This window comes from Mycteria americana, chromosome 2 (genome assembly GCF_035582795.1).
Source record: "Mycteria americana isolate JAX WOST 10 ecotype Jacksonville Zoo and Gardens chromosome 2, USCA_MyAme_1.0, whole genome shotgun sequence".
Classification (NCBI taxonomy): domain Eukaryota; kingdom Metazoa; phylum Chordata; class Aves; order Ciconiiformes; family Ciconiidae; genus Mycteria; species Mycteria americana.
Window position 1 is genome coordinate 145,124,062 of NC_134366.1, and position 27,773 is coordinate 145,151,834.

The window sequence follows — 27,773 nt, forward strand, 5'->3', positions numbered from 1 at the left end:
GTGATTTAACATGCTACTAATCAGTTATATTAAACAGCCTTTACTTTACAATTTCATAAGTCCCATGGCCTCAGGAGGAAATTATTTTATTTAAATGTCTAATATTAATAAGCTGGAAAGAGATGCTCTTTTATTTACAGGGTATGATTATGTTTTTATATCAATATTTTATTTTTCTTTGACAAAAATACTTTATCAGTTTCCTCAGTACATTTTACTTTTATAATCTCCATCACAAAACTGATTGGATCATGTTACGCATCTTGCATTTCCTTTGGCTTTGCAGTTTTATTTTACAGCAGAGGCTTAAAAAATTGCTTACAGTCTTTCTCTACTTGCTCTCTGCTTCTCAGATTTATTTTAAGATATCATTTACAGAGTTTGGTGTGGCTTGGTTTGCCTCTCAGTCCTCAGAGCCATCCATTATTTTGAGCTGTTTTTCTGAGCACTCCTGGGCACCCTTCATTTCAGGAGAAAGTGTGAAAGGCACAGTGGTGTGCAACGTGATCGCTTCTTCTTTCAGGGTAGGAGGTTTCTTGAGATCATTCCTTCCATTTGAAAGCATAACATAAACTCAACAAATTCTGTGCCAAACAAGCATTACTATTCTATTTGAATACTGCAGTATTTTACATAATTGCTGCTGTAGTATGCCATTGGCAGTGTATTAGCAATATGGTTTAACCTACTGGCATATAATAAAAATAACTGCAGGTATAAGGACCTTTCTTGATTGAATATTGTCCTAGATTTCCAACAACTTGCTTCTTTATTCATTCTTTTTCTTAATGCATTTGTGTGTCCATTTTTATCACTGACCTACAAGAGCCTAAAGACACAGTCCAGACAACAGAAAATAAACCTGATCAATTATTTTCTGATACTTTAAATTTGCATTAAATTGTGATTACGCCTCTTACTTTTTTCTACATACTGAATGAAAAAAAAATCATTTATGCTTATGGAACATAATCTTTTGATGAATACATCACATTAAAATTATATAGTGTGATATTTCTTTTGAATCAAAGTGCTTCCTTTCTACAGAAATGTATCTTCTCAATGCCTTTGATTACCTTCCTTCATGAAATAAGCTATTTTATTTCAGTGCAATGGAATGACTCTTAGATGAATGCTGCTCTACAGCTCTTCTCCTGACAAAAGATCTAGCTTCCATAAAACATTTCTAGGTATGTTTAAATTGAGAAAATTTTAAGTCCAGTAGGATATTATTTACATTCATTTCATCAAAGAATGTTCTCGGTGATCACATTTGAAGCAGTCATTGCTGTACAGAAAAAATGATCATTTAGTCTGAAATTCTCACTTAAAATTCACAACAAACAGTGCACATTTTGCTTGTGTTGAGAACTTAAGTAGCATTCTCAATTATATTTAAAATGTTAAAAGGCACAAATACAAAGCTACAGCAGATCCAGTGATTCAGTTTGGTCTGAATTTTTCTTTATTTTCTTTCAAGGAAAAAGCCCCGTGTCAAATAACTAATATCAGAAGAATAAGAAAAAAATATCTGCTGATGGAAGGCAACACATGCAGCTCTGCATTTCTGAATTATGACAGTGTAACTGCAATCAGTTTGGTCCCAGAGATGTTTAAAGAACAAATCCATGTGCTCAGAGGGGTTGGGAGAGCCAGCCAAGGACATAAGTTTGCCCTTTCACATGATCCAGAGCATGAATGTGCAGCACCTAGTTTAGAAAGGGGAAAATGAGGGGGGGGGGCTCAGGTCCTTAGGAACACACAGGAAAACCTTTACTTCTGGAGACAAATTACAGATAGAGAAAAAGTTCAAAAGACCAAATATATCAAATACACTTGTCATCTTGATTTGTTCATTTAGTCATATTATTCCTAATCCGTGTGGTAACTCCAATAACAACTAGGACAACAAAACTGTCTTTTTTTCTTTTTTTTTTAAATCTTCCCCTTCACTATTTTAAAAATACTGCTGACTCCCTTGTAGAATCTATCTCTAGTGACTAGGGCAGATATTCCTTTTCAGATTATCAGTGTATCCTAAATATTACATTTTTCTCCTGTTTGTTTGTATTCACCTTCACCAGACTTTTTAAACTATGGTCTTGACTTAGATCCCCTTTGAACTATGTCCTGCATAGACTGAAAGACTAGCACTTGCCTTTCTTCCCATCTCCCCTCAAGTTATTCTTTAGACTTCCACAGTCTTTTCTCAGTTTTTTTTTTTTTTTCTTTGTAAGGGGAAGCTAGTGACACCAACTTACACATCCGTAGAGGAGCTGCATTCCTTTTGCTAGCTCAGTACTTTTCCTCTTGCAGAAGATGATATATGGTATCACATGACTGATGTTGTTTTCTTCCACAAAAGCCCAAACACCATAATCACATTCATGCTCAGAGATTAGCAAGTTTGGAGGAGAATAGCGTGTTCTCTTATTATTGCTTTTTTTTGTTTTCCTGGTGTTTAATCTTCTTTCTTTCTTACTTTTTTTCATCTCCTGTGAAACCTGAAGCAGTATACTATAGCTAAAGTAACTAACTGTAAAACCATCTTATTTTTTTCAAGGTTTTTAATCCCTGTTTATACCACAATGGAACAGAAAACATATTCACAACCTTCTGATGGCATTGAAATTATTATGACTCCTTTCTTATCCAAGAATTTGTCCTGCTAATACAAATGAAAAAACTTTGGCTTATAATTCTAAAAGTAAATTCCTGAAAGATCCAGAGCACAGATGGTTTTGCCTGCAGGCAAACAGAAATAGTACTTTTACTCATTCATTCAGTTTAAATCTTGACAGTCTGAGCCTTGTTCCTATCAGCTATTACATGTGAGATTTCCACCCTTTATTACTGCATGGCTTCTTACATTTGATTTAAGAAATAATCAGAATTTGGACTCAGTGTGTTCTAGCAGAAAGATGTTGTCTTCTGTAGATATTCAGCTCTGCTTCTGTTAGCTTAAAAAGAAAAAGGATAGTACTTACGACATATTTAAAAAAGTCAGAAACTGACACCTTGGTCATTTTTGCACATTTGAGTTTTAGTGAAGCAGGCATCATAGAAACAGTACCTGGTTTTGCAACCACTATTGTTTGGTAACTGTCTTATTAACTTTATAGAGGTCTTAAAAGTAAGGCCATGGGGTTCATGACACAGAACAGAGAAGGGCCTGTCCTAACATGGCAAATAAACAGCGGGATTCTTCATTTTCAGGAATTTAGTAAACCCTTAATTGCAGCAGTAATCAGAGATGCAGGGGAAGGCTGTGCTTCAGAGCACCACTTTGTGGGCTCATAATTAGGCATTGGTTCTCACATAATGTGACACCTCTAATTGTATAGAAGGCTGTAATTCGGTCTGGGAGCTGCTGATGTACTGCAAGGGCACAGTTTAGGTGGCTTACAAACAGCAGTAGAAATATGATGCTGGATGACAGATGTATTTTGTGAATAAATAAGGAAGGCTGGATAAATGAAAGGCTGCAACTTGTTATATATTTTAAAGTCTTATGAATAATATCAGAAGAAGAGATTTAAAGTATACTCAGTTTAAGAGAAAATGGATTATTAAGTAAGATTACAAATAACACGGAAGGCTATGCTGTGTGCAGCACAGAGGGACAATAGCAACATATTAATATGCAGTGAATTATTAACAATGAAATTACCCCACAAGTTTATTTCTTGGTGAATTCTGGTAGTCTTGGAGTATACTGTCTGGAAATATGTTAGCCAGCCTGCCAGGTCTGATACTTAAGATAGCGTTGTTGGTGCATAATGTCAAATGCAATTTTATTTTTTAAAGAGTAGGTTACAAATTGGATGCCTTTTTGGTAGATTATGTTGCTAGTATTCACAGAACTTCCAGCAAAAGCACTGGTTATTTTACTGAAAATTAACAAATGTATTCATAAATGTGTGCGAATTTATTATGAGTCCTAAGGAATGAGCAATTTGTAATATCTATTGGCATAAAAATGTATGGTGTATTTTTCAGTCTTGCAAGAGTGAGATTATTCTAGGAAACAGCATGACAGACACGAATCATACATTATCAGAGCAGTGCCCCTCCTGTAACTACTTTTAAGTGTTAGTAGTGTCATTGAGGGAAAAAGAGATTAAGCCTCTACCCTCAAAGGCAATGCCTGCATTAACCTTCATCTCTTTGTGACTACAAATAGCCGTGCAGTAAAGTAGTATTGATTGTGTGCATTAGATCAGTCAACATTGTTTTGTTCAGCCCACCCTGATGAACTCATTCCAGACGTTTTTAGACCAGTACATATTGACCTGAATGTTCTTACACTGATTTAGAGCAGAAGAGGGTCAGGTGACATCAGCTTCATGCAAAGAATGATTAAAGCTGCCAGAAAGAGGACTTTAAAGTAGATAGCTAAGTACACCACTATATTTTTTTTCAAAATTCATTCTTTTGTTGGGAGCATAGATTTTTTGCAAAATTTAGCAACTCTTAGCATATCACAGGAAAAACCAAATTAAAATTGACAGCGGTGGCATGGAGTTACTTTCATTCTCCAGAGTTTGCTTCCTTTGCCTACTTGAACAAAGGTACCAAACTGAGCATGTTTTCAGTTTGGGAAAGGGATCAGAGTTGAGAGCATTCTTACCTGAAGGAAAATGAGTTCTTATTCTTGATTCTTGCAAGAATCTCACTTTGAATCTGAGCATTCATTTCTTTGTGACCGGAAACATACAGATGTGGTGTACAGATTAAATCCAGTTTAGCTTCCTTATCACTCTGTTTGGCTTCAGGAGACTTCTCTTGGGTGGTGTGGAAAGAAACTGTAGTCCATAACTATCTAAGGTGTTCATAAGTAGAGTCTGAATTAATTTCTCTCCAAGTGACAACTTAGTTTTTCTCAGACACACCAATATTTATCTCGGCTATGAGAATCCATGCCACTGTTCATATTGTCTTTGTGATTTATGGATTCATAGAGGAAAATACAGTAAAGTCAGGTACAAACTATAATCAGCTACTGAAATTCTGTTAGATGGATATGATACTATTTTTTTTAGTTTTAGCTCTCTGAAAATATTATATTATTATGCAACTTTCAGATGACTTAGAGCTTTTGTGTTTTCCTCTCTTCTTGCTGCCTAAAATTTAGACCACCCATTAATGAGGATTATTGGAAACTACTTCCTTTACTGTTCTTTCCCATGCCTCCCTTTCCTAGCACAATCCCAAAACTCTTCCATCCCATATGTTATAATAGTAGTGCACTCAGTATCCAACACGACAAAGTACATTTTTACCAGTATATTAAAACCAACTTTTGCATATGCTGATTTATGTTTCATCCTAGCCTCTTGCTGTTGTGAAAATTAGCATAGGGAAGAGGCAGTCTCTTTAAAGCACTTCCTCCCTGTGTTGAAAGCTACCTTTTATTCAGTTTTTCAACTGCCAGATTGTAGAGATAATTCTGGACAGATTATTCAGTCATGCTCTGCTAACTGATGGTTAAAGATTCTGTCCTATTAAGTAATGCAGAAATGAAACCTAGGAGCCCCTGAAACTTGTACTTATGTCAAGATTTGATGTTTACAAATTATGTAACAAGATTCAGATTTTGCTAGGAAACTAGCTAAATTTGATCATACGCTATGTATCTCTGTAACAAAACTATTTTATAGAGTAAGGCAGAATAAATTAAAAGGGGCAAACCTTGCTTTATCTTGGGCTGACTTTAAAAACCTCCATAATATTGCATCTGGTTTTCAGTGCACAGTGCCAGCATGCTAGGTTAGACAGCTTGACATCAGGTACTGCAGACAGTATCCTATGCTAAATGTTCCCTGAAAACCTTTTCCTGCACAGAGTGCCCTGGCACTACCCTATCACAGGCTTAGGCGCTAAGTAGAACTGGCTAAATAAAATGTACTTTATTAATAGTCAGTGATTTTTGCAGGGTTTTTTTAAATAAAAGAATAATTTAAAAAAACTCCTTTGATATTTTTGCACATACCTTTTTGTTATCCAGACATATAAAATGCTTAAAATTCATATGATATATATGCTTAACCAAATATTCCATTCCTTTCACTTCAAAACTCTGAAAAGGATAAAGGCAGCTCCATCTTGCAGCATATTAAATGTAGAGTAACTGCATTAGTGCAAACCACACCCTAGGGTAAGCACAAGCACTCAAAGACAGAAAATGCTCCAATCATGCTGTCTCATGGGGACCAACCATAATTTCAGTTTTCTGTATCACCAGAAATTAGCTTGTGTAAGATCCGCATCACCTACAGACACATTGGAAATTTAACTCCTTTAGGGTGCAAATTTTTCCTCATGGGGTTGGAGAAAAACTGATGCTTCAAAAAGTGATCTAAATTATCCTCAATGTTAAATAATTAACCTTGTCAGAAATCATAAGATATTAGAAAAAAATGGGTCTTTTTTGTCAGTCAGAATGCATATGTGTTGCAATACTTTCATAAGAGACTAAATACATATTATATATATTAAGGATTACACATAGATCTGCATATATAGACTCTGGCAACCAAAGGGATAACCTTATTTAAGTAAACCTCTGTTCCTCCCTAGAGTGCTTACTAGTGTAGTAGCTTACTTATTGAATAAATTCTTCCGTAATTAGTAAAATTTAGTTTTAGTAAACTTAAATATTCCAGTAGTGAACTTTAATCAAATTTGGATTACCTGTGATTTGAGAGTAGAAGAGTTGAAGCATGTTCTGATTGAAGGACACTGCTCATTGCCTCTGCAATGATTCAGAGGAGCTAAAGGACAAAAATGCAGAACAAAGGAGAACCTAAAGTATTTCTGTGTGAGTTGCAACATACTTGTGTTATGGCATCAACATGTGTTCCTCACACAATAGCTGTGCCTCAAGCGAGATGTTGGGACATGTCAGTAGTTAATACAGGCTGAAACGGAAGTTAACCTGAAACATCCCTGGAACAGATATTGGAAAGCATCTGTGTGATTTAGGACCTGCTTGGCAGGCAGGGATTAGCTCCTGAATGCTAAATACTTCTTTCAAAATGGGAATTAGATGGAACCAGCAAGGGATTACATGGCAAAAATTATTTCTTATTCAATAGCTTAGAGGCATGCTTATTTAGACTGGTAGCCTTTGTACTTGGTTCCTCCTGTGTCATCTGGTGTTTGTCCCAGACTTTCATATTCTATGACTCCAGTGAGCTGTTGCAGACAGATAGCCCCTAAGGTCTGTATATGCAGAAATGTTAGGCTTCTTGTCATGGAGCAGAAAGGATCTAAATGACAGAAACTCTAGCTCCTAGATCACTAGCAAGAATCCCCAGAGTTGGAAGCATCAGTTCCAGGTGATATTTTCAAGGTAGACATTCCTATTTCACAGAGGATACGTGGAGGACCTAATAACCTCTACTTCATATAGCATTTCCATCTCATCTTTTAAACTCCTAATTGCTCTCCTTTTGATTCTCTCCATCTACCCCCATCCTCTTATAAAAGGCTGTGCCCAAAGCTGGCACAGTGCAGCAACTGAGGGATTCATCAGCTCTCAGGAAAGATGTGTTAGTATGTCCCCACACTAAACAGTATCCTGTTACTCAGCTCTTGCTCTCTTGAAACTTGTTTTTCTGCAACACCTGGCCAGTCATCCTCTATTCCATATATGTATAAAGTAGTTCTTGTTCTCAAATTCTCACTGGACTTATCTTTCTTAAATTTCATTACACTGATTTCAGACTATTTCTCCAATTTATCAAACAAATTTCAGATTTACCTCTGTTCATTGGACTGTTTGAAAACAAGCTTTTTGTCATCTATTTTACAGGCATAGTCTCTATTTTGTTGTTCAAATCATTTATGCAAACCAAAATTGAACAAAACATAGCACTGAGTGTTCCTAGTATTTAATGTGCCCCTCTTTCCTATTTGCATAATTCTTTGTGCACGGGCATGTTGGGGTTTTTTTGCTTAACGTATATTTCCCTTAAGGTAATTAGATCATACTTTCCCAGCTTGAATATGAGACTCTCATAAAAGGCAATATCAAAAGCTTTAAAAATCAGACTAAGTCTTACCTCTTATCTGTCTCTTTTTCTATGCAGTAAGTCAAGTTGTCATGTCAAAGGAGTAACTTTGCACTGAGAAACGACATTTTGAGTCTGCAGTACCCTAGTTTCTGTCCATGGTTTGAGGGATATATTTTATTTTGTACTAGAATTTTTATGTTTCAGTAAAAAACAGAAGCATTTAGCTCTGTGGAAAAGAACTTCCCAGGGCACTCTTATATTTTCATATTAATACAGTATTTGATATTACACAATAGTCATGAAAACAATACAGTTTGTGTTGTTTTTCTAACCAGAGTCATCAATTGCAATGTCAGCCACCAGTTGGAAGTGGAACTTATTAAATTTATTAAGAACAATTGTAAAAGTTGACATAAAGCTGTAAATTATTCCTTCACACCCTCTGCTTCTGAAACACTTCTGACAAATTAGATCTTCTATACAGCTGGTCTAACATTTATTTATTCCAGAATATGACAGTGCTTCTTAAAAAACTTGCCACTGTTTATAATGATATTTATGGAAGTTTCAGGAGACAGAAAGAGTTTCTTCCCTAATTCTATCTGACAATGGTTGTTGATGTCCAGAAAAATTGGATTGAGATTACTTTAAGTCACATAAACCATTATAAATGGCAAGGAGGGAAGGAGGGAAAGAAGGAGGGAGGGAGGGAGGGAGGGAGGGAGGGGGAGAGGAAGGAAGGAAGGATTAGCTAGTGTACACCAGCAATGGCTATTTCAGTCTCAATAGACAGTGGAAGTTACATGAATACTGCTTAAAAATTTCTGAAAGATGTTTTCTGATCACTCCTGACTGTTGACTTCAAACCACAAAGTCAACATGCAGAGAAAAATGCAACCCTGCTTGACCACTGTGAATGGCAAGCTACCTCAATTTCTTTTGAAACATCCCTTGAGTTGTCTTTGGTTATCATTTTAAAATTAAATTCATTGGCATATAGGGTGAGCCATAAATATGAATATTCTTTGACTTCACATATTTTTGCTAAATCTTTGGTTCCTAAAGCTGTGCAGTGCAAAGAGATAGACATGCTTGACAGGCAAATAAGTCAGCCACATCAATCATACAAAATATACATTAACACTCTACTGCCAATCCATCAAGTGGCTAAAGTCCAAAATGCCTTTTAGTTGTCCTGACTTTCCGACATGGCTTGAATGAAAAGCTTGAATCCTCTGGATTCCTGTTAGAGGTATTAACTCTGCTAGTCCCCCTGAAAACTGCAGTCACTATTCATGGGGTTTACAGTCAAACAAGAAAATGTGTGACATCAGCAGCACACTCAGTTTATCATCCTTGGAAATTCTGATTTGAAGATTGTAACCAAAACCGGTGACTTGTCCAAAAAAATTTTGGTTCCTGACCATCACTTTCCCTGATTCAGGGTAGACAGTTTTATTATCTTAAAAAGTCAGAATAAGAACCCTAACAAACACCTTAAATTCCACATGCCTTTCTTACTTACTCCTCAGAGATTAAAGGAAGAATATATTGATTCATAATGAGTTATCTTGGAGAATGCTTGGCTAAAAACCATTTGCTTGTGTACAGTGCTGATATTGTTAGAAATGTTATCCACTTTGTCCTGTAAATAGGTTTTGGGAAGGAGATGCGAGGATTCTCTAACAAGAAATGATATTGATTTATGTATCTTGGGTCAGGCCTCAGATATATAAAGCCATCCTGCCTGTAATCTTAATGGGACAATTATGCAAGGAAAGTGGAGTTTACTTTGGGATCTTTCTGTCCTTAAATGTTTTGTTTACAAGTCAAAGAGGAATTCACATACCCTTAGTCTAGTCACGTTTCCTTGTATGTTTGCCTGCAAACCTTGAAAAATTTGTCCATCTACATGTTCAGTCCATATCAAAGATGGGATTTAGATAATTGGAATTAATATAAGCAAACTTAGCAGCAAAAAAAATCATTAAATACACAATTATGTTAATCAGATCTCATAAAATGTCTCTCCAAGATAGGTTGCAAGGGGTAAAATGCTAAATAGGAAATTTCTAGGGTCCTTATTTTAAACACAGAGTGTGTTAGTACTGTAGCATATCAATGGGTATAAATTGATTGCCTATGCCTGTTTGGTTTACAGTGACTGATTTTAATTGAGCAATTTACATAGTGTAAAAATCCTTTTTCCTCCTGCGAAAATTTATCCATTATATGTAGATAAGAAAGTCAGACTTTTCAGAAAATCTTAGCTCAGAATCAAAGAGAAACACAACCTCAGTCTGCCATGTCCCAATCATGCTACCGATTAGCCTGCATCCCTCCTATTCATACTCATAAGTCATGTTTGACATTTTGACAAATTGAAATTTTCTGATGGGAAAACCATTTCAGGAAAGAAACAAAAATCCTGATCACTCCAGCTTCATTACCATTCCTACATAATTAAAACATTATTCCCTTTGTTTACTGTCCAACCTAGTATTTCTTGCATGCTCGATACATTTTTGCAAGAAAGAAAATTTCTGTTTTAACATTTTTCCTGGTGGTGTATGACAGCCCTTCTCACAGCTTATCAGGATTACTCTTTTTGAGATACCATATTTAATTATGTGAGACTCCCTCAAAACTCTGGAGAATTTGGTGTACTGCAGGCTAGAAAACAAAAGATCTATAATATATATTGATAAATGGCACCAGTAAAGATTATATAGGATGTTATTTTATATGACGTTGCAGTTTTAAAAACTTTATATTAATTTGCCATATACTGAATTACCAATTTAAATAAAAGGCCAACAGATAATTGTATTCCTTTACTATAAGGAACACTTGAACTAATTTAAAGTAATGCAGCAAATTATCTAAAACCATTTAGTCAAATATACTAGAGAGGGGTCAAACCTAGGGCAGTACTATTTAAATCAAATTGAATTCCATCTTGAGAATGGATTTCAAATAGATTTTTAATTGCAGTATTTTGTCCACAGGGCATTCTATCACACACTTTTTGTTTGCAAGTAAAATCCACCGGAATATCCTCCATAAGGACAGTGCCAGGTCTCTCTTCCTTACAAAATTTCTGTATTATGAAGTACGCAAATACGTTCTGAGGATTTAATTTTTTGCTTGTTTTGCTTATCACTAGTCTCTCGAGCCAAATACTGGGTACTTCCCAGGTCTGGCTCATTTCATTAAGCAGAAAAGCAGGAAAGAAAACAGTAACACTAGTTGGGCTTTTCCTCATGCACCAGAGAGAAGCTGCAAAGATGGTGCAGATATATTCCTGTAAAGGTGTGATCCACAGCAGGAAAAGCTGGTCCGTGAAGCTGGCACGGTGGCTGCACAGAGCCTACAGGAGAAGGATCCAATCCCGCACATGAAGGGCCCCGTCACTTTATTGCTCTCTGGCAGTACTGCCTGAGCACAGAGGATGCCAAGCTAAGCATTGTCCTGGTGCTATGAGGGTTTTGGTGTGCAGTATGGCAGTCTGGGAGGGAAAGCATTCGTGACAGCACCGGGACTGCCCTGGAGAAGCGTCCCCCTGAGTGCGGGGATACTCAGCTTTGGGCTTCCACTGTGCTTCCAGGAACATGCAAGTCCATCAGTGATCCCCTCTTCCGTTCTTTTACTTCTATGTGGATCACAATTCCAGAAAGAAATGGAAAGGTGAGGTATAGCCATGAGGACAACAGAAAAGTTACTATGTTTTGGATACATTTTGGCCTTTCCTCAAGCCTTATGAAAGATGTTCTTACCACTGCTGGAAATCTAACCCCAGGAAATTAGGTTTAACATACATCGGAAGACAACATTGTAAATGAAGACAGGCTCCCAAGTTATTTCCACTAATGATTCTGGAGAAGAAGAAGTAAATGCTTTGCAAAAAGATGACATGCTGTATTTTTTAATTAAAGACAAAATCATATAATACTTTCAAAAGCACAGTGACAAGTTCACCTTTTGTAAATACCCTTCTGAACAGATGGCAATAACTAAACTGGTCTATTGGTTTGTGAGCTTTTTGGACAAAACCTTTGCTAAATGAATAATAACTACAAATGTACTTGGTTTTTCTACAAAGAAGACTTGCTGGAAAGGTTCATTCTTAAATTTTGACAAATTATTTACAGTCCTTTTATTTACCATTAGTCCTGTTGTTTAAAGTTCTATTTCAGATATTTTGTTGTGGGACTGAATTGGTTTCGGATAGCAGGGGTCATACAAATGAAATGTTCGGTCCCAGATATGACATCCTTCACTTTGTTAGAAACACTTTCTTTAAAGGCTACGAAGAGACATTAAGTACCTAGGTTTTTTATTTACTGTTCTTCCCAGCACAGTACTCTCTGTGCAAATTAGCACAATAGAGAACTTTTGCATCATTTGCATGTCATGTAACCTCTCAGAATAACTGAGTTGTAAATTTGCTTTAAATATGTTTATAAAGGACCCTAAACTCACATACTAACAGTCCTAACAAGCAGCTGATATTAGCAAACTCATTGCAGCCAGGACACACTACAAAATTAAGGACAGCCAGTTGCAGGAACTGAAGCAGAAATACAGTACAACAACTTAGATGAGGATTTTTAAATCTATCCTGGTTGGGTGGAAACTGCTAGTAGAAGAGGCTCCTGCCAGTCTGGAAGCGGTGCAGCTCCTCACAGAGACAGCGGCAACAGCAGGGAGTTGGAGAACAACACTTTTAACAACTGGGTTTAGAACTGGGCGTGATTCTGGGTCTACCAAACCAGCGGCATCCAGCTCCAGCGCAAGGCGGATTGCGGCAGATTTGTCACAAGTTCTCATGATGAAGAAGTGATCATGTCATATGAATAGAGGATTTTGGAAAGCAAACAAAATGGGTGTGGAAGTCCTCAAATCAGGAAAGTTCTTACACCCATACTAGATTTTATATTAAAAGTTAAAAAAAAAAAAAAGTTTTGATCTCTTCCCTAACTCATAGCCATCAAGAAAAAAGTTTGCATGAAAAAAGAAAAAAAAAGGACAAAGTATTACTTGTTCGCTCTAGTCTTTCCATGTAAATACTTACACAAGTCATCTGAATCTGTGAAATTTAAAGGGCCTAGATGTAAATATTTGTAATGCTTTGTAAATATTTGATTTCTAAACCAAAGTTCAGTTAGGTAAATGGGATTTTTTTTTAATTAACTTCCTGGCATAATGGATCAGGCCCTTCTGTTGTTGTTAAATTGTGTATTGGTCACCAAGTAAATTTGATACTGAGAGTGGCTGTTTTAAATTCATCATATAAATGTTCTGAAATACAATAAATATATATATTTAAAACTTCTGTTATTTACTTGACAGACTTGAATCAAAGGAGCCTTTCCTGTCTGTTGGGTAAGTAGGAATATGTATATTTCCATGGATATTTATATATTCAACTACCATACAATATAATTTATGAGATTATGATGTTGAGCATAAACATCCTGTTTCAACATTATGGTTATTTACTATACCTAAGCTTAGAAAAAGTAGCTATTAGTCAATAGAGTGAGCAGTTGTGGATATTTCCCTTCTTAAAAAATACTAAGAAGTATGTTTTGCCTCATTAACTACCAAAATTTATACTAAAAGACATGTAGGAGCTAAATGCTGCATTGAAAGGTAGCTTGTTTATTATTTTGGTTTCACTGATCTTTCAGTCAGAAACCATTTCAAATATTGTCTATACCATTTGTCTAAGCCTCTGAACAAATAATTGATAGTTTCTTTTAAAATAAAAATTTTGTGATACTTCAATAACAGAAACAAAATCAAATTCATAAAATAGAAAAATATCACACTTTTAGCCTAATTATAGATCACTACACTGATTTGCATTTTACAGCTATTGTCTTCATAATCTCATAGCCGCTTAAACAGTTATATGGTCTATATATTAAAATTATTAACTCATCTTTCTAAAACTTATTTTTAAATGTAACATATTCTGAAAAAAAAAGTATAATTCTTTTATAAAATGTAGACCATTATATATACTAAAGGTAAGTATCTGTATTTTACTTCTGAGTCTGAAGTTCACTTTTCATGCACCATTTTCCTTTTAGCTTCTTCCTTTAAAACTTTCCTAACTTTCCTAACATTCTCACTCCCCGTTTTCCTTCAGAACTGTATATTCTTTATGTCTCTTCATTCTCATTTTTCTTTGTTCACACCACCATGCTTCATGCTACCAAGAACATAAACTGCAGACAAAAGATCCCATGCAAAATAGCCATTTCAGAGTTAATTCTACCATGTAATTATCAGTAGCTTCCAAATTGTTGTATTAACTGCAGATCAAAAAACTACTTCAAGTTCTGAAGTGCGAATTAAAGTTAGCAAACAAAGGAAGTGTGTCAGTTATGAACAGAGAAACTCAACAAATCAGCATAAGCAGGACTGAGATATGCCTGTTTCTATAGCATAAACTAACTTTGGTTTGTTTGAGTACATTTTGAATTAATTGCTTGCCATTTCTACTTTCTACCAACTCAAAATTATTGAAAAATAAGTTAAATGTTGGTCAGATTGGGGGGGGGGGGGGGGGGCTCTTGGTTTGCATGCTTTGAAATGCCCAAATTCATTATCAAATTCAGTCACTTCTGTTATTACTTTTCATTACTCTACTTTGTAACTTGTCCTATTGAGTGGGTTTTTTAAGGCCTCCACTCTCGTAATGAAGTGATTACCTGAAAATCTCAACTTTAAGATTAAAAAAGAAGGTGCATGACATTGTGGCTGAGGAGCAAACTTGAAAGTATAAAAATTCAGGAAGCAAATAAAAGACAATGGTAGCAATTATATTAATAGCAATTGCCACAAAATAATAAATCCTACTTTTGTAATTCTTGTCATGATCTTAAGAACTGTGCTGGCAGCTTTAGGACATTTAGGGATGTCTACCTAGGAGCAAGCGTTATGTTTATGTTTTGGGTTTGGGTTTGTTTCCAGATGAGCGGATTGGTGGCCACTGTGTAAATCCACATTACCTCCACATAGCCACTGTATGTGACTTTTGTCGCTAAACGGGATTCCTCTTGGGAAGTCTAATCTGAGCAAATAGTCTTTGCCTCTTCCCAGAACTTCCCAGAAATTTGCCTGTAATGTACTTGAATTATTTTTTGCAAGTTCATAATGATAAGGATAGAAAATATAAAAATCGGTCCCTGCCTCTGTGTTACTTTTGCCTTTTTACTGCTGTATTTCCTCCACCCCCAAGGACGGCTTCAGACAGAGGTTAGAGTGCCGTGCTCTGAGGAGGGGCCCACGCCAACATCCACCTCCCTGGTACTAAGTCAGCGAGATGCTCCTCCTAGTCCCACTGTAACTGGGGGGTTCATTTGTTTAGAGGATAAGCTCTTGTGCCAAGACCTGTATCTAAGGTTTTAACTCACACTGGCAGGTTCAACTACCAGGCTTTTAAAATACAGTAAATATTTGCAGAAGAAATGCTGACTCAGCCTCAATTAGACTAACACATGGGGGCCCTTCATGCCTCTTGCAGCCAGAGTTGGTCAAAACACCAATCTAAATTACTTTAGGTTGCCTACAGATGACTTGGTCCTGCACACCAGGCTTTCATTCATCTACCTTCTGCAACAGAGATTTGTTTCCACATTTTCATTATACTGCCTGTAGGGGCAAATTATGTTTTTTCATTTTGCCTTGCCTAAGCTAATGGCTTCTTGGTGCTTTTCCATTGTTAATTCTTTTGGTGGGGGAAGGGAACGTGAAGTGTGGCAGCCTCAGAGCTCGAGACTGCCACAGTTTGTTGAGCTTTGCATGTATGTGCAGGGCTGCAGCCTTCCCATCAGAGACCCCACAAAGGAAAAGTGTTTTTTAAAATGGTACATTGTTTCCCCTTTCTCAGAAAGCTGCCAGCTACAGAGAGAAGCAGACCCCACCTTTTGCTGTTGTAGTTTGTGTCTTGAATGCAGGGACAGAACAGCTCCTGTACTCCCTTGGTAAAGGAAATTCCATTTACCCTTCTTTCTATGCAAAGTGCATAGCAAAGAAGAAAAATCCATGCCCGTTTACTCCCTGTGCAAGACAGGGACATAATTTGGCACTGAAGTAACAGTAACCTCTTTAATGGAAGTCTCTAATGGTAGCAATCAGGAGAAAAAATTCATTGAGTATGTGATCTATTCAGATAAGAGTACTTGAATTCACTGTTATGATTTTGGTCTAGAATACAAAGTTGAATTTGAGGTACATATTGTCTTCCTTTGTCTCTTAGAGGTGAAAATGACACCATTTCCCACAGCATTCTCCTGGAGAAACTGGCTGCTCATGGCTTGGACAGGTGTACTCTTTGCTGGGTAAAGAGTACACCTTTGCTAGCTGGATGGTCAAGCCCAAAGAGTGGTGGTGAATGGAGTTAAATCCAGTTTGCAGCCAGTCACAAGTGGTGTTCCCTAGGGCTCAGTATTGGGCCATTTCTGTTTAATATCTTTATCAATGATCTGGACAAGGGGATCAAGTGCACCCTCAGTAAGTTTGCAGGCAACACCAAGTTGGGTGGGAGTGTTGATCTGCTTGAGGGTAGGAGGGCTCTACAGAGGGACCTGGACAGGCTGGATCAATGGGCCAAGGCCAGTTGTATGAGATTCAGCGAGGCTAAGTGCCGGGTCCTGCACTTGGGTCACAACAACCCCAGGCAATGCTACAGGCTTGGGGAAGAGTGGCTGGAAAGCTGCCTGGCAGAAAAGGACCTGGGGGTGTTGGTTGACAGCCAGCTGAATATGTACCCAGGTGGCCAAGAAGGCCAATAGCATCCTGGCTTGTTTCAGAAATACTGTGGCCAGCAGGACTAGGGAAGTGATTGTCCCCCTGTACTCGGCACTGGTGAGGCCACAGCTTGAATACTGTGTTCAGTGTTGGGCCCCTCACTACAAGAGAGACATTGAGGTGCTGGAACGTGTCCAGAGAAGGGCAACGAAGCCGGTGAAGGGTCTAGAGCACAAGTCTGATGAGGAATGGCTGAGGGAACTGGAGTTGTTTAGCCTGGAGAAAAGGAGGCTGAGGGGAGACCTTATTGCTCTCTGCAACTACCTGAAAGGAGGTTGTAGAGAGGTGGGGGTCGGTCTCTTCTCCCACGTAACAAGTGATAGGACAAGAGGAAATGGCTTCAAGTTACATCAGGGGAGCTTTAGATTGCATTTTAGGAAAAATTTCTTCACTGAAAGGGTTGTCAAGACTTGAAACAGTCTGCCCAGGGAAGTGTTTGAGTCACCATCCCTGGAGGTATTTAAAAGACATGTAGATGTGGTGCTTAGGGACATGGTTTAGTGGTGGACTTGATGATCTTAAAGATCTTTTCCAACCTAAACAATTCTATGATCCTATGATTCTATGAAAATAAAATCCTTAGGGAAGGCTGAAATGTCTTTTAACAGTGCTCAGTGCTGCATGTTAGCCAGGATGCTTCTCCCCACAGGTGTTATTGCCACACTTCTGGGGTTTTGTGTCCGTATTCAACCTGAGCAAGACAAAGAAAGTCTGGACTTTCTTTCCTCTTCATGTTATGTAGCATTCATGTTCATGTAAGTTTAGAATAAAAAAGAAGTCATGCAAATAGCCAGAATGCCTGGAAGACTTTACCATCAGAGGCAACAGTTCTGGTAAAACTCCACCAAAGTGAAGACGACTGAAAATGCATCAAATTAACTTCATGCAGAAGTCTTTGAAAGATTCAGACCTAGAAAGACCAGGTAGGTCAAGAGATACAAAAAACTGGGAACTGAAAAAAGGACAACCTAAAAGCCAGCTCATATTAAGTTCATCCCACTTTGTGGCAAAGGATGGATAATATAAAAAAAAAAAAAATGCCAACAACTTTCAATTATCCACATTTGCTCTCCATATTTGGCATTTTGTTCTTAATAATAATGATGCACAATTATCCCCTCAACAAAACTGTTATCATTCTCTCTAGATGATTAGATTGATAATCCAGTTACTAACCATTCACCCAGCTATTTCATGGCAGCTGATTCATGGTAACTATCTGCATGTAAAAGTTTAGCCCTTGATAAATTCCAGATAATACTGCTTGCAGATTTGTAATTGGTCATCAGCCTGAGCCCTAAAATTCAAAACTCATTTTGTAAGATACAGCCGTTGCTGCATCTTTTAAGGCCTGTGATAGTATTAGATGGCCAAGAGAGACCATAAATATTTTGTAACTGTCTCACACAGTAGAAATTCTTTGAATTAATTCTTGTTTGTATCTAACTGTAATTGTATGTAACTTTCATAATAACATCCAGTCTTTAACACATGCAGTGGTAGAAAATCCATCACAGTAACTACTAAGTTTGGCAATCTTTTAAAAATATTTGTCTTTGTTAGGTGTCATTTAATAGTATGTCCCATATTGTTGAATTCAGAAGAGACAGGGAGAGAGAGTATGAAACAGAGCTGATTTTTTCTGAGGCTAGTGAGAACTTAGATTCATCTACTGCCAGCTGCAGAGAGTGGGATTACTTCTGGATAAGCAGGCAATAGCTCTTCAGTGAGATGGTCTTTGAAAATGCATGTGTTTTATACATCTGGTTGTCAGCTGAGATTCAATCTATTTCTCTTTCGTGTAGATGTTAAAAAAAATACAATACAAACTGCTGACTTTTTCACTCTTTTTTTCTTTTTTTTCCAAGATTGATTGTTTGCTATAAACAGTATAAATTTAGGTGGAAGGCCCCAGAGAGAGACATAAGTGAAATGAATGCATTGTATGCATTTATTACATGATGAATAGTTCATCGTAGTGGGAGAAAGAAGAGAGATACAAGTAAAATTGGCACTAATTGCTGCATTTTTTTACATTCTCAGTAAAAAGACTAGAGATCTGTATGAACTACTACTTTCCTCACTGAGGTCCTGTTTCTAGAAAGTATATGACAATAGAAAATACTGAAAAGCCATGTTTTTCCAAATCACACCTTAATCACAGTGCCTTTCAAATCACAGGTACTTACTTCTAGAAGAGATGGAGGAATTTTGGTGGGCTTCCAAAATTAGGAAGGGCTTCCAAAATTAGCCCTTCCCATTAGGAAGGGCTTCCAAAATACAAAAAATAAAATTCCTTAATTTTCTTCTAGCAGAATTGTTCTGAGAAACATCTAACAACTGGGATTTGTCACCCACATATCTTCCTCTTGCTTAGTAGTGTTTTCTTTCCCATAAGGCCATTTTGCAGAAGATCTATAGGAAATCCTGCACTCAAACACTGGTTTGAGGGATCCCATTCTGAAGAAGTGAGATAGTTAAAAAAAAAGCCTAGTCCTTGCAGGTTCTGTTAGGATAATATTCAGTCTACTTCCGAAATATGCAGGTTGTTTCAATTCACAGTCAGTTTTTGTATGGAGTTTTTTTTTACAGACAATAGGTTATAAGGCACAAAACAGAATGTAGCCACGTCATCTTCTGTACAACAAACACCATAACACTTGTCCCCCATCCTGATTATCAGATAGCACCAGTGGAAGGAGCAGACACTATTCCTACTATTCTCATCCAGCTTTTGAAGAGAGATAACTAAGAAAATGATTTTCCTTCAGCAGAGGAAAAATATAAAAGTAAGAGGAGATACTGGGTGCATTTTGCACTGTTAATATAAAACCAATAAAACTACCAACCTGAATGTAATCTTGTAACTCTCATTCACATTCAGGCCAGGTATTCAAGAGCTGTGTTTTCATGAAAAGCATGGGAGGACTGAACACACCTGACAATTATTTAAACTCATTGTTTAGAGAAAGGCATTTGCAGGGAATACCCTCTAAAACAACCAACTCTTTAATTATGTGTGAGGTTTAGCCTGGAGGCCAGAAGCAGAAGTCATGGGACTGCAAGGACTCTGCGCATGGTGAGGCTGCCAGGGTAGTCCCCAGAGAGACAGGAGGGATTTGGGAGACGATAGCACTTATGGAAAGCTGGGGATCTTCATGTGGAAGACACTGAGAATCTACACGGTTTAATTTCAAGCAGTATTACTGATACACTTCTCTTCCAACAATTTACCAAAACCCACAAGGATTAAGCTTTTCTATAATTACCTGCTTTCTCTTATTATAAGACTCTGAAACTGTGGATGAATATCACCCTTTTATAAATTTATAAAAAGTTTTTTTGCCTGAAGATATCGCTGAAGAAGAGATTACAAAGCCACAGTAATAATAATGTTGGTCCATTGCTGTTACTGCATTTGTCATTATTTTTGTGTCATTACTCAGTGTTTAAAGATCTCAGATTATGTATTTTTCTACTCATCTGCAATCTAAATAATTATTTGAAGGTTCCTCTATTTTGCTGATCTTTTTAATTCTACACCACTTCCACTTTCACACACACAGAAAAATATATATTGCACAGAAAACAGACTAATACTTTTGGCCAAAACCAGAAAAGTATTTTCCTAATTCCGTTAACATTTATTAGCAACAATTTGAACATATATGCACCTTAATAAATTCTTTTTCCCCTTTCTGACCTTAATAACATCAGTAACAATGAGCTTCATAATTGAGAAAGGCAACAGAGCATGAGATCACTTTTTTTCTCTTCTGGTTATTCTATTTGCCTTTCCCTTTTATTTACTCTCTGTTATTTCTGTAATCCAAGACTACCCTTTCATTAATAATTCTAGGAAAACAATACATATGCAAGTCATTTATGCTCTGGGCTAATGACGAACAATTCCTCAGTACTGAACATCTGTAGTCTCACCTATGTACGAGACAGGATGTTCTCTAGAGGAGGGAAAATGATGTGCAAGAGAATGTTTCTGAAGGAAAGTCAGTAGGCTGGAGAATGTTTCTGAAGGAAAGTCAGTAGGCTGAAACATTCGGGGGGGGGAATGAAAGGAAATGAACAGGGATGCAGGGCCATAAGAATAGACAGGAAAGTCCAGGGTGTTGTAGTAGTCACTTTAGCATGAGTATCAAGGCTTGCTGAAGTTTTAGGCCCCAAGAACTTTCACCTAGATCCACCAACTGTGCACTGAACTTTTACTTGGCTACATGAAGGAAGGTCCCCGAAACCGGGGCAAACCAGAAAGATAAGGAGGCTTCAACCTTAGCAGAAGCTGTGATCTTAGAGATAAGAGAAGAATTGGCCCGCCTAGAGACAAGGAAAGGGCCCAATGAAGAACAGGAAGACCCCAGACCCAAATACTACTATTGGTCCAAACTGCCTCCTGAGGGGAGGGCAGTTTAGATTGTAAGGGTATAATTACCCAGGGATTTCTTTGTTCTGGGTCCTTATCCAGAGGCACCCAGCTCCAGCTGTTTTCACCGCTGTACCAATAAATTCGCCTGGCATACGTCGTATCGGAGGCTCTCCTTCGGGAAACCTCGGGTCGAGCCAAGGGGAGAGGAAGTGCCCGAGAGTGAGTGTGCACGTGAGTGTGTGCGTGAGCGAGGAGTCAAACAGGGGCACCCGTCAGCTCCGCGGAGCTGCCGCTGCGAAGGGGCTCGGGTCCCAGCAGTTCAAGCCTCGGGTGGCGAGTGTGCCGCTCCCTGAATGGTCTGTGAGTGCTCGGGCAGCGGCTTCTCCCTTAACAAGGGAAAAGGACTACACAAAGAAGCCAAAAGGGAGGTATTTTCTTACAAGGGAAAATGGAGGGAGGAAGGAAGGACAATATTTGCTGGGTATGTAACATCACTGTGGAACAACACTATTTATTTCAAACTGACTGATCCAGGAGTTACAGAAAACAGTGTTTGGAGAGGTCTGTGTTAGCACAGTATTCCTATTTCCTATTTCTGAGGTATCAACAGAGCATTTTGGCCCACCAGTGGCCATTTTTGGCATTTTGGCTTCTGTGAATAGGCACAGCTTGCTGTGGCAGGCTAACAGGCACGTGAAACAATTCCAAAAATGAGACCGAGCTCCCTACTCACAACACTTCTTAAAATCAAGACAGTTTTTCATCCTTTGTATGGCAATAGCCATACAAAAGCCTTTCTTTATTTTCACAGGTTTCCAGATCATTACAAAGAAGTTTTAATTCAATATCTTCCCCTTGATAAATATATTGAAAGATATAATAATTTTGAAGTTTGATATTTTGAATTTCAAATTCCCTATAATGCTGTTCAAACGAGTCCATCTGTATTTGCCTATTGCTCTTCTGTCTGTGTTGCTTTTACTACTTTTGTATGATAGTAATAATTGAAACTCTTCTTAATAGTAAGTTCTTAGCGTGCTAGGGCTTGTACAAATATTCGGAGAGGATCTGATGGCTGATCCCTCTGATTCCACCTTTGAAATCAGCTTAATCTTTTTCACTAGCAAGTGAAATCTCAGATTGATCCATCTACCTAACATGCTGCTTGCACTTGTGCTAGAAGAGAAAGGTGGGACAGCAAAGAGAAATGTATGCTTAAAAGACCAAACCACAGAAAGACAGCCAGTACTGCTATGCTACCTTTTACCTGAAAGTCCACTTCACACTCTTTTGCACTAATATAATTTTCAGCTCCTTGATAAAGAGGTTTCTTCTTTGGAGATTGACCACCCATGATCACAACAGCAATCAGCAACTGGCCTTGCTTCAAAAGTTATTGCTCCACACCAGTCTCTACATACCTTGGCTTTCTAAAATGGCTGGGTGTTTAAACTTTGACATTCTCATAAAAAGCCCCATCAAGAGCACTGCCACGGCTCCTAATTTAGTTTTTTTCTCTTCTTATCTTTCTGTTTTTTTAATGCAAAGGGAGCACATCAAAGAACAAGACACATGTAAAACAGTGTTAACCATGCTGGCCAATTGGCTAGGCTGAGTAAGGATGAAGATAATTAGGGAGGCAGAAGAAAGAAGATAGTATTACCTAGATGTCTTTTTAATACATATTTTTTCTTTGCAATGTAAAATTATGAAACGTATAAAAAAGGGTATGTTTTCCCTTCTGTTCATGTGTTCTTACCACAGTATATAAGCACCCTTTCTGAGTTTAAATGGTACCATTCTTTCTCTTCCCTGTCCTAGGTTTTGTGTTGAGGGGTAATGTACAACCCTAATGATGAAGGTTACTACCGTGAATAGTGATGAGAAGAGGGAAGGGTTCTTCCTTTATTCTATACCATTTTAAACTTCGATAATTTCACTGAAGTGTTGTGTCCCACAGAGAGCTGCTTCACCAGAGTTGAGATCAGGGAAGAAATGGAAGATGTCCTCCAGAGAGGTTGTAGAGTCTCCATCTGCTGAGATTTCCAAGTCTCAGCTAGGTAAAGCCATGGCTGACCTGGTCTAGCCCTGGGTCTAGCCAGTTGGGTAGGAGGCTGAACCAGATACCTTCTAGAAGTGCTTTCCAGCTCTATGAATAGGCAAGGGAGCCACATTAGCTGTTGGATGTGTGGCATGTACAGTGAGACTTTCAGCCTCTGACTCCCTTCTGTGAAATCAGGAGAATGGCCCGTTCCAGGGTGCGAAGTTTGTTAAGAGAGGAGGCAGTACAGAAAGAGGCACATCAGAGAGAAGTGTTGCTGACACAGAGCAAATTGGAGCTCCTACTTCTCTCTCATGTTTGTTAAAGGTTTTTTAAAAGATATTAAGCTTTAGGCTAGGAGACATTGTCTTTAGAGTTGCTCTGTTGATAGCCTTGTGTATGATACTAAGGAACAACTCACATCTTGCCTTATTGGATTGTTCAGCTGTGCATTAGCATGCTGTAGTATACCCCTGATTAAAAATAAAACAAAATCAGGGTATGTCCTCATACTAGGCAAGCTTTCAACGAGTAAAATGGATCATATCATAGGTTGTTTTCTACAAATTTAGCTTAATCTGAGATCCGACCTCATTTACAAACCGCTTTTCAACTACATTGGTATAATGCCTTTACACACCTTAATTTAAAAAGAAGCAGGATAGTGTTTAGGGTATTTAGGGTCATATTCAATAGCCTCTCTTTGGCCCAAACTGATGTTGATTTCAAGAAGGGTCTTGATTTTGCCTTTTTGGTTTTGGTTTTGGTTTGGTTTGGGGCTTTTTGCCTTAGTTCCAATTATGAACTGCAGTTCAAAAGTAATCTGCCGTTATCCATTGAGTTTGGGGATTTTTTAATTTAATCTCAGGGCCAGGCTACATTCTTAGAATTCTTACCATTCTGCAGGCCAAAGTGCAGCTTTGTCAACATCAGCCATACACACTCCCATGGGGGTGTACACACAGGTGTAACAGATTGCAAGAATTTTGCTGTCGATGTATGTAAAAATAAATAGAAATTAGGTCACATTCTGTCTTGCCACTAGTGTGCTAAGAGTTTTATTGCTAACAGTTTAACTAATGTGCTTCAATTACTTACTTTTATTTGTAAAGTCTTCAGCTTTGATTCTGAATTCATGTAAGGATCAGTTTTGTTCAATAAAAAGAATTCCTTCACAACCACATATTAGAGTAGGATTAAAAGTTGGAGGATGTGCCTTAAATGTGAAGTAGAAATATCAGAGTGGATCTGTCATGCATGACCAGCAACTGCCAGTTTATATCGCTATGGTAGTGAGTCTATAGCTAATGCCAAAGCATTTGTTTAATTTGAAAAGTATAAACCCATTTCCAACAAATATAGAGTTACTGATTTTTTTTTTCTTTTCAGTTGCCTCTAATGCTTTATACAAAAACAACCTTTCTGAACTGTCTCACACTTGGGTCCTGTAGCTCTTACTCCCAGGGGTAGGAATGAGGCTGAATCAGCTATCATCCAGTAGCTACTTTTGTCAAACATTTTCATAACCACCCAGATAGCCACCAGAAAGTACTTGTAAGTCCCAGAAAATTAGGAACTTTATCAAAAGCTATTCTTTGCTGAAAAGTACCTACTAGGTATGGCCTTGTTTATTCTCTTGCCATCTAAATCAAGGGACAGAAAGTACAGGTAGGTTTCCAGGCACACTATGAACAACAAATAGTCAAAACGAAAAATTACCAACTTTCAGACTGCATTTTTCCTATGAACTATTTGTTGGCTACCTGAAAATAGCGAATACCTTCACAGAAATTAGGATCAATACATAAAGGAGGAAAACTGAAGCTTTTACCAAGTAATGTAATTCATCCTGCAGATCTATCCTTTTTTGGTGTACAAGAGGATATGGGATAGAAATGGAAGCTACATCTTCTGAGACAGTGAAGTTAGTGAAGCAAAACTGGAGGTCGTTATTGTGGGTTATATAGCAGTATTATGCCAAAGTGTTCACATTTCTTTAGTGGAGATGGAGGAACCTGAGAGGTATTGAATAAGGCTTTGTTTCCTTGCAGAACTAATCTTATTCACGTACGCATACACACATATTAATCATGATTACACTTTAAATCTGGAATCAAATATGATTTGGTTTCAAGCAGACCTTGTCTAGGTGTCAGGAGTTAGGTGTATTTCATGTTCTGGCTGATACTTTATAGGCTATAAAACTGTCTTGCTGTGTAGAGCATTCATAGAAAAATAACATTCCAGTCATGTAAGTCGTATAAGAGTGAGTAATGGTAATGTGGTTTTGCTGGGAGAAGGCAAAAATTGTGTGAGGGGAGTTCAGCCAGAAGGTAAGGGAGGGGGAAGGAGGAGAGAGAGAGAGACCTTAATAGCTTTAATTCCTTCACAGAGTCTTGTGGTTTGCGAAGAGATGCTGGAGGCAATTCTCAGCACTAAATTGTTATGGTAGCTTAATTCAATAGACTATATAAAACCAAATTTAGCCTAAGATGTGTCTGTATTGCTAACTTCTAATGTGCATTTCCCACAGTGATAAAACACTTGAAATGAAACTTTCTATAAATGTTTACTAGCCCTGATGCATACTGGTGCAAGGAAAGCCCCAATCTGACAGGGACTGTGACCACATGAAACGGGGATACATGCTACAGAAAATGGCAATAATGGAAATATAAAGCTCCCCGAGCCCTCTTTTGTTGCAGTCATTTTCTTAATATCTAAAATGTTATGAAATTAATCTGTATGGAAGAGAAAAGATATACAGATCATTGTCTAAGAACCATGATGATTACTATATCTTAGTTAAGAGTGATGAATGTCTTTCTAAATGAGAATCTGAATGCATTAATATTTAATTTTTATATGCATAGAGTGATTTTGCCAGGGTTGATAAGACTAAAGAAATGTTTGTAAATGTTCTCCCCAAGCAGGATAAAAAATATTCTCAATTCTAGTGTTATAGCCATTGAATGGGGTATCTTATGCACAACCATTAGTATTATGTTCTTAACAGATAATAACAATAAGCTAATGAAACTTGCCCACCTGCTGTAAGCAAGTTGTCAAAATGTGAATCAGTGCAACTGTTTCCTTGGAGCTTAATACAGCGATATGAAGGAGTCTCCACAAGTCCTGTAACATCCAGGGAGTGCGAGGGAGAATATGAGAAGATCACGTAAAATACATACTGAACCCCCCAAGTTTATTGTTGTGTGGTTTTTTTTTTTTTTTTAATATAACAGTCAGACTGTGGACCATTAAGTTAACATCAGTTATGCTACCAAAATGTTTGATAGAAATTACAACATGTGATTTACAAAATGTGACTACTGTGTTTTCAGGAGCTTAGATTTAGGGAAAACAGGTTAAACCTGAAGCTAAAAATGTAACCTGATCTAACTCTACATTGGATATGCTCATGAAAAAATCTTGAATGAGGAAGAGAGGAAATGTTTAATAACCCATATTGTTGGGTACCCTCACAGTGAACCAGGGAGCGGAGTAAGCCGAGTGGAGGTAACCAGAGAGTTAACAGAGTGCAGGTAACCAGAAAGAAATGTACCAGGCAGAGTAAAGCAGGAGAGTACCCAGACTGCACTGTCTTACCTGCATGCCCAGGAAGGCAGGAGCACAACTGTATGAAGAAACTTGAGAAAGATCCCTCCCAAAGCACAGAAGACATTCCTCAAAAAAGACAGGCACAGAACCTCAGTTCTTGCCCACTGCAGATAGGAAAATGTGTCTAAGCTCCCTCCAAGGCACGCCATGCCTAAGGCAAGTTGCAGAGGCCAAGGGGCCAGCCTTGCAAGTCAGCTGAGATACTAGAGCAGGCAAAAGACACCCATATGGGGGTTCTCTAAGGGGAAGAAGGTCCTTTGGTAAGTATCAAACAACATTTCTTTGCAAATTAGAAAAGATATGTAGAAAGTTTTCCGCTAGATGATTCATACTCTCATCATATCTGTGTGACAAGAAATCAGTAGCTCTACCATATGTCCAAAACTGTATAGGGAAACTGCAATACCAATACCATGACAAGTCACCAGGCTGTTTTGCCATATACTACACCCAGGTGAGTCATCTGGGACAAAAATCCTCTTTTCCTTATGAGAATGAATATAATGGAAAAATCCAGACGTACATTTAAGATAAATAATTATACCCGATCCCTTGATTTCAACAGCTTTATTCTGCATTTACAGTGGGGGAGTTCAGAGTGGTGACATTTGAATTCCCTTATGTAAATTGAAAGTTCTTTCCACTGTTATTTTAGGAATCCTTTTGTTTTGTGACTTTTTTATTCCCTTACAGAAAAGAAAGCTTGTTTTCTTCACTGTGTATACAGAAAGGGAACAGACGCATGCCCTTCCAGAGCACTGAAGTATTAGGAGGCACAGATTTTTCAGAAACGAAGGAAAGTGTAGTCAGCATAGTTAGCACTGCTCTAGAGGATACACAACTGGCTATGTGATGGACAACTGCCCTTTCCACTCCTTTCTGACAAGAC

The 27,773-nt window shown here is 37.8% G+C and overlaps 1 protein-coding gene and 1 long non-coding RNA gene across 2 annotated transcripts in view; one reads left to right on the top strand and one right to left on the bottom strand.

The window, feature by feature from the left end:
* RALYL (RALY RNA binding protein like) overlaps positions 1 to 27,773 on the top strand; it is a 406,804-nt gene that overhangs the window by 333,418 nt on the left and 45,613 nt on the right. The window contains exon 5 of the mRNA XM_075495737.1: positions 13,371 to 13,403. Coding sequence (XP_075351852.1) covers positions 13,371 to 13,403 — 33 coding nt within the window. The remainder of the gene's footprint in view (positions 1 to 13,370; positions 13,404 to 27,773) is intronic.
* Positions 1,249 to 27,143, bottom strand: LOC142406806 (uncharacterized). The gene is made up of 4 exons (XR_012774705.1): positions 26,873 to 27,143; positions 6,694 to 6,773; positions 4,631 to 4,697; positions 1,249 to 1,288 (listed from the first exon to the last, which is right to left on the bottom strand). It is a non-coding gene; the product is annotated as an uncharacterized LOC142406806 (long non-coding RNA).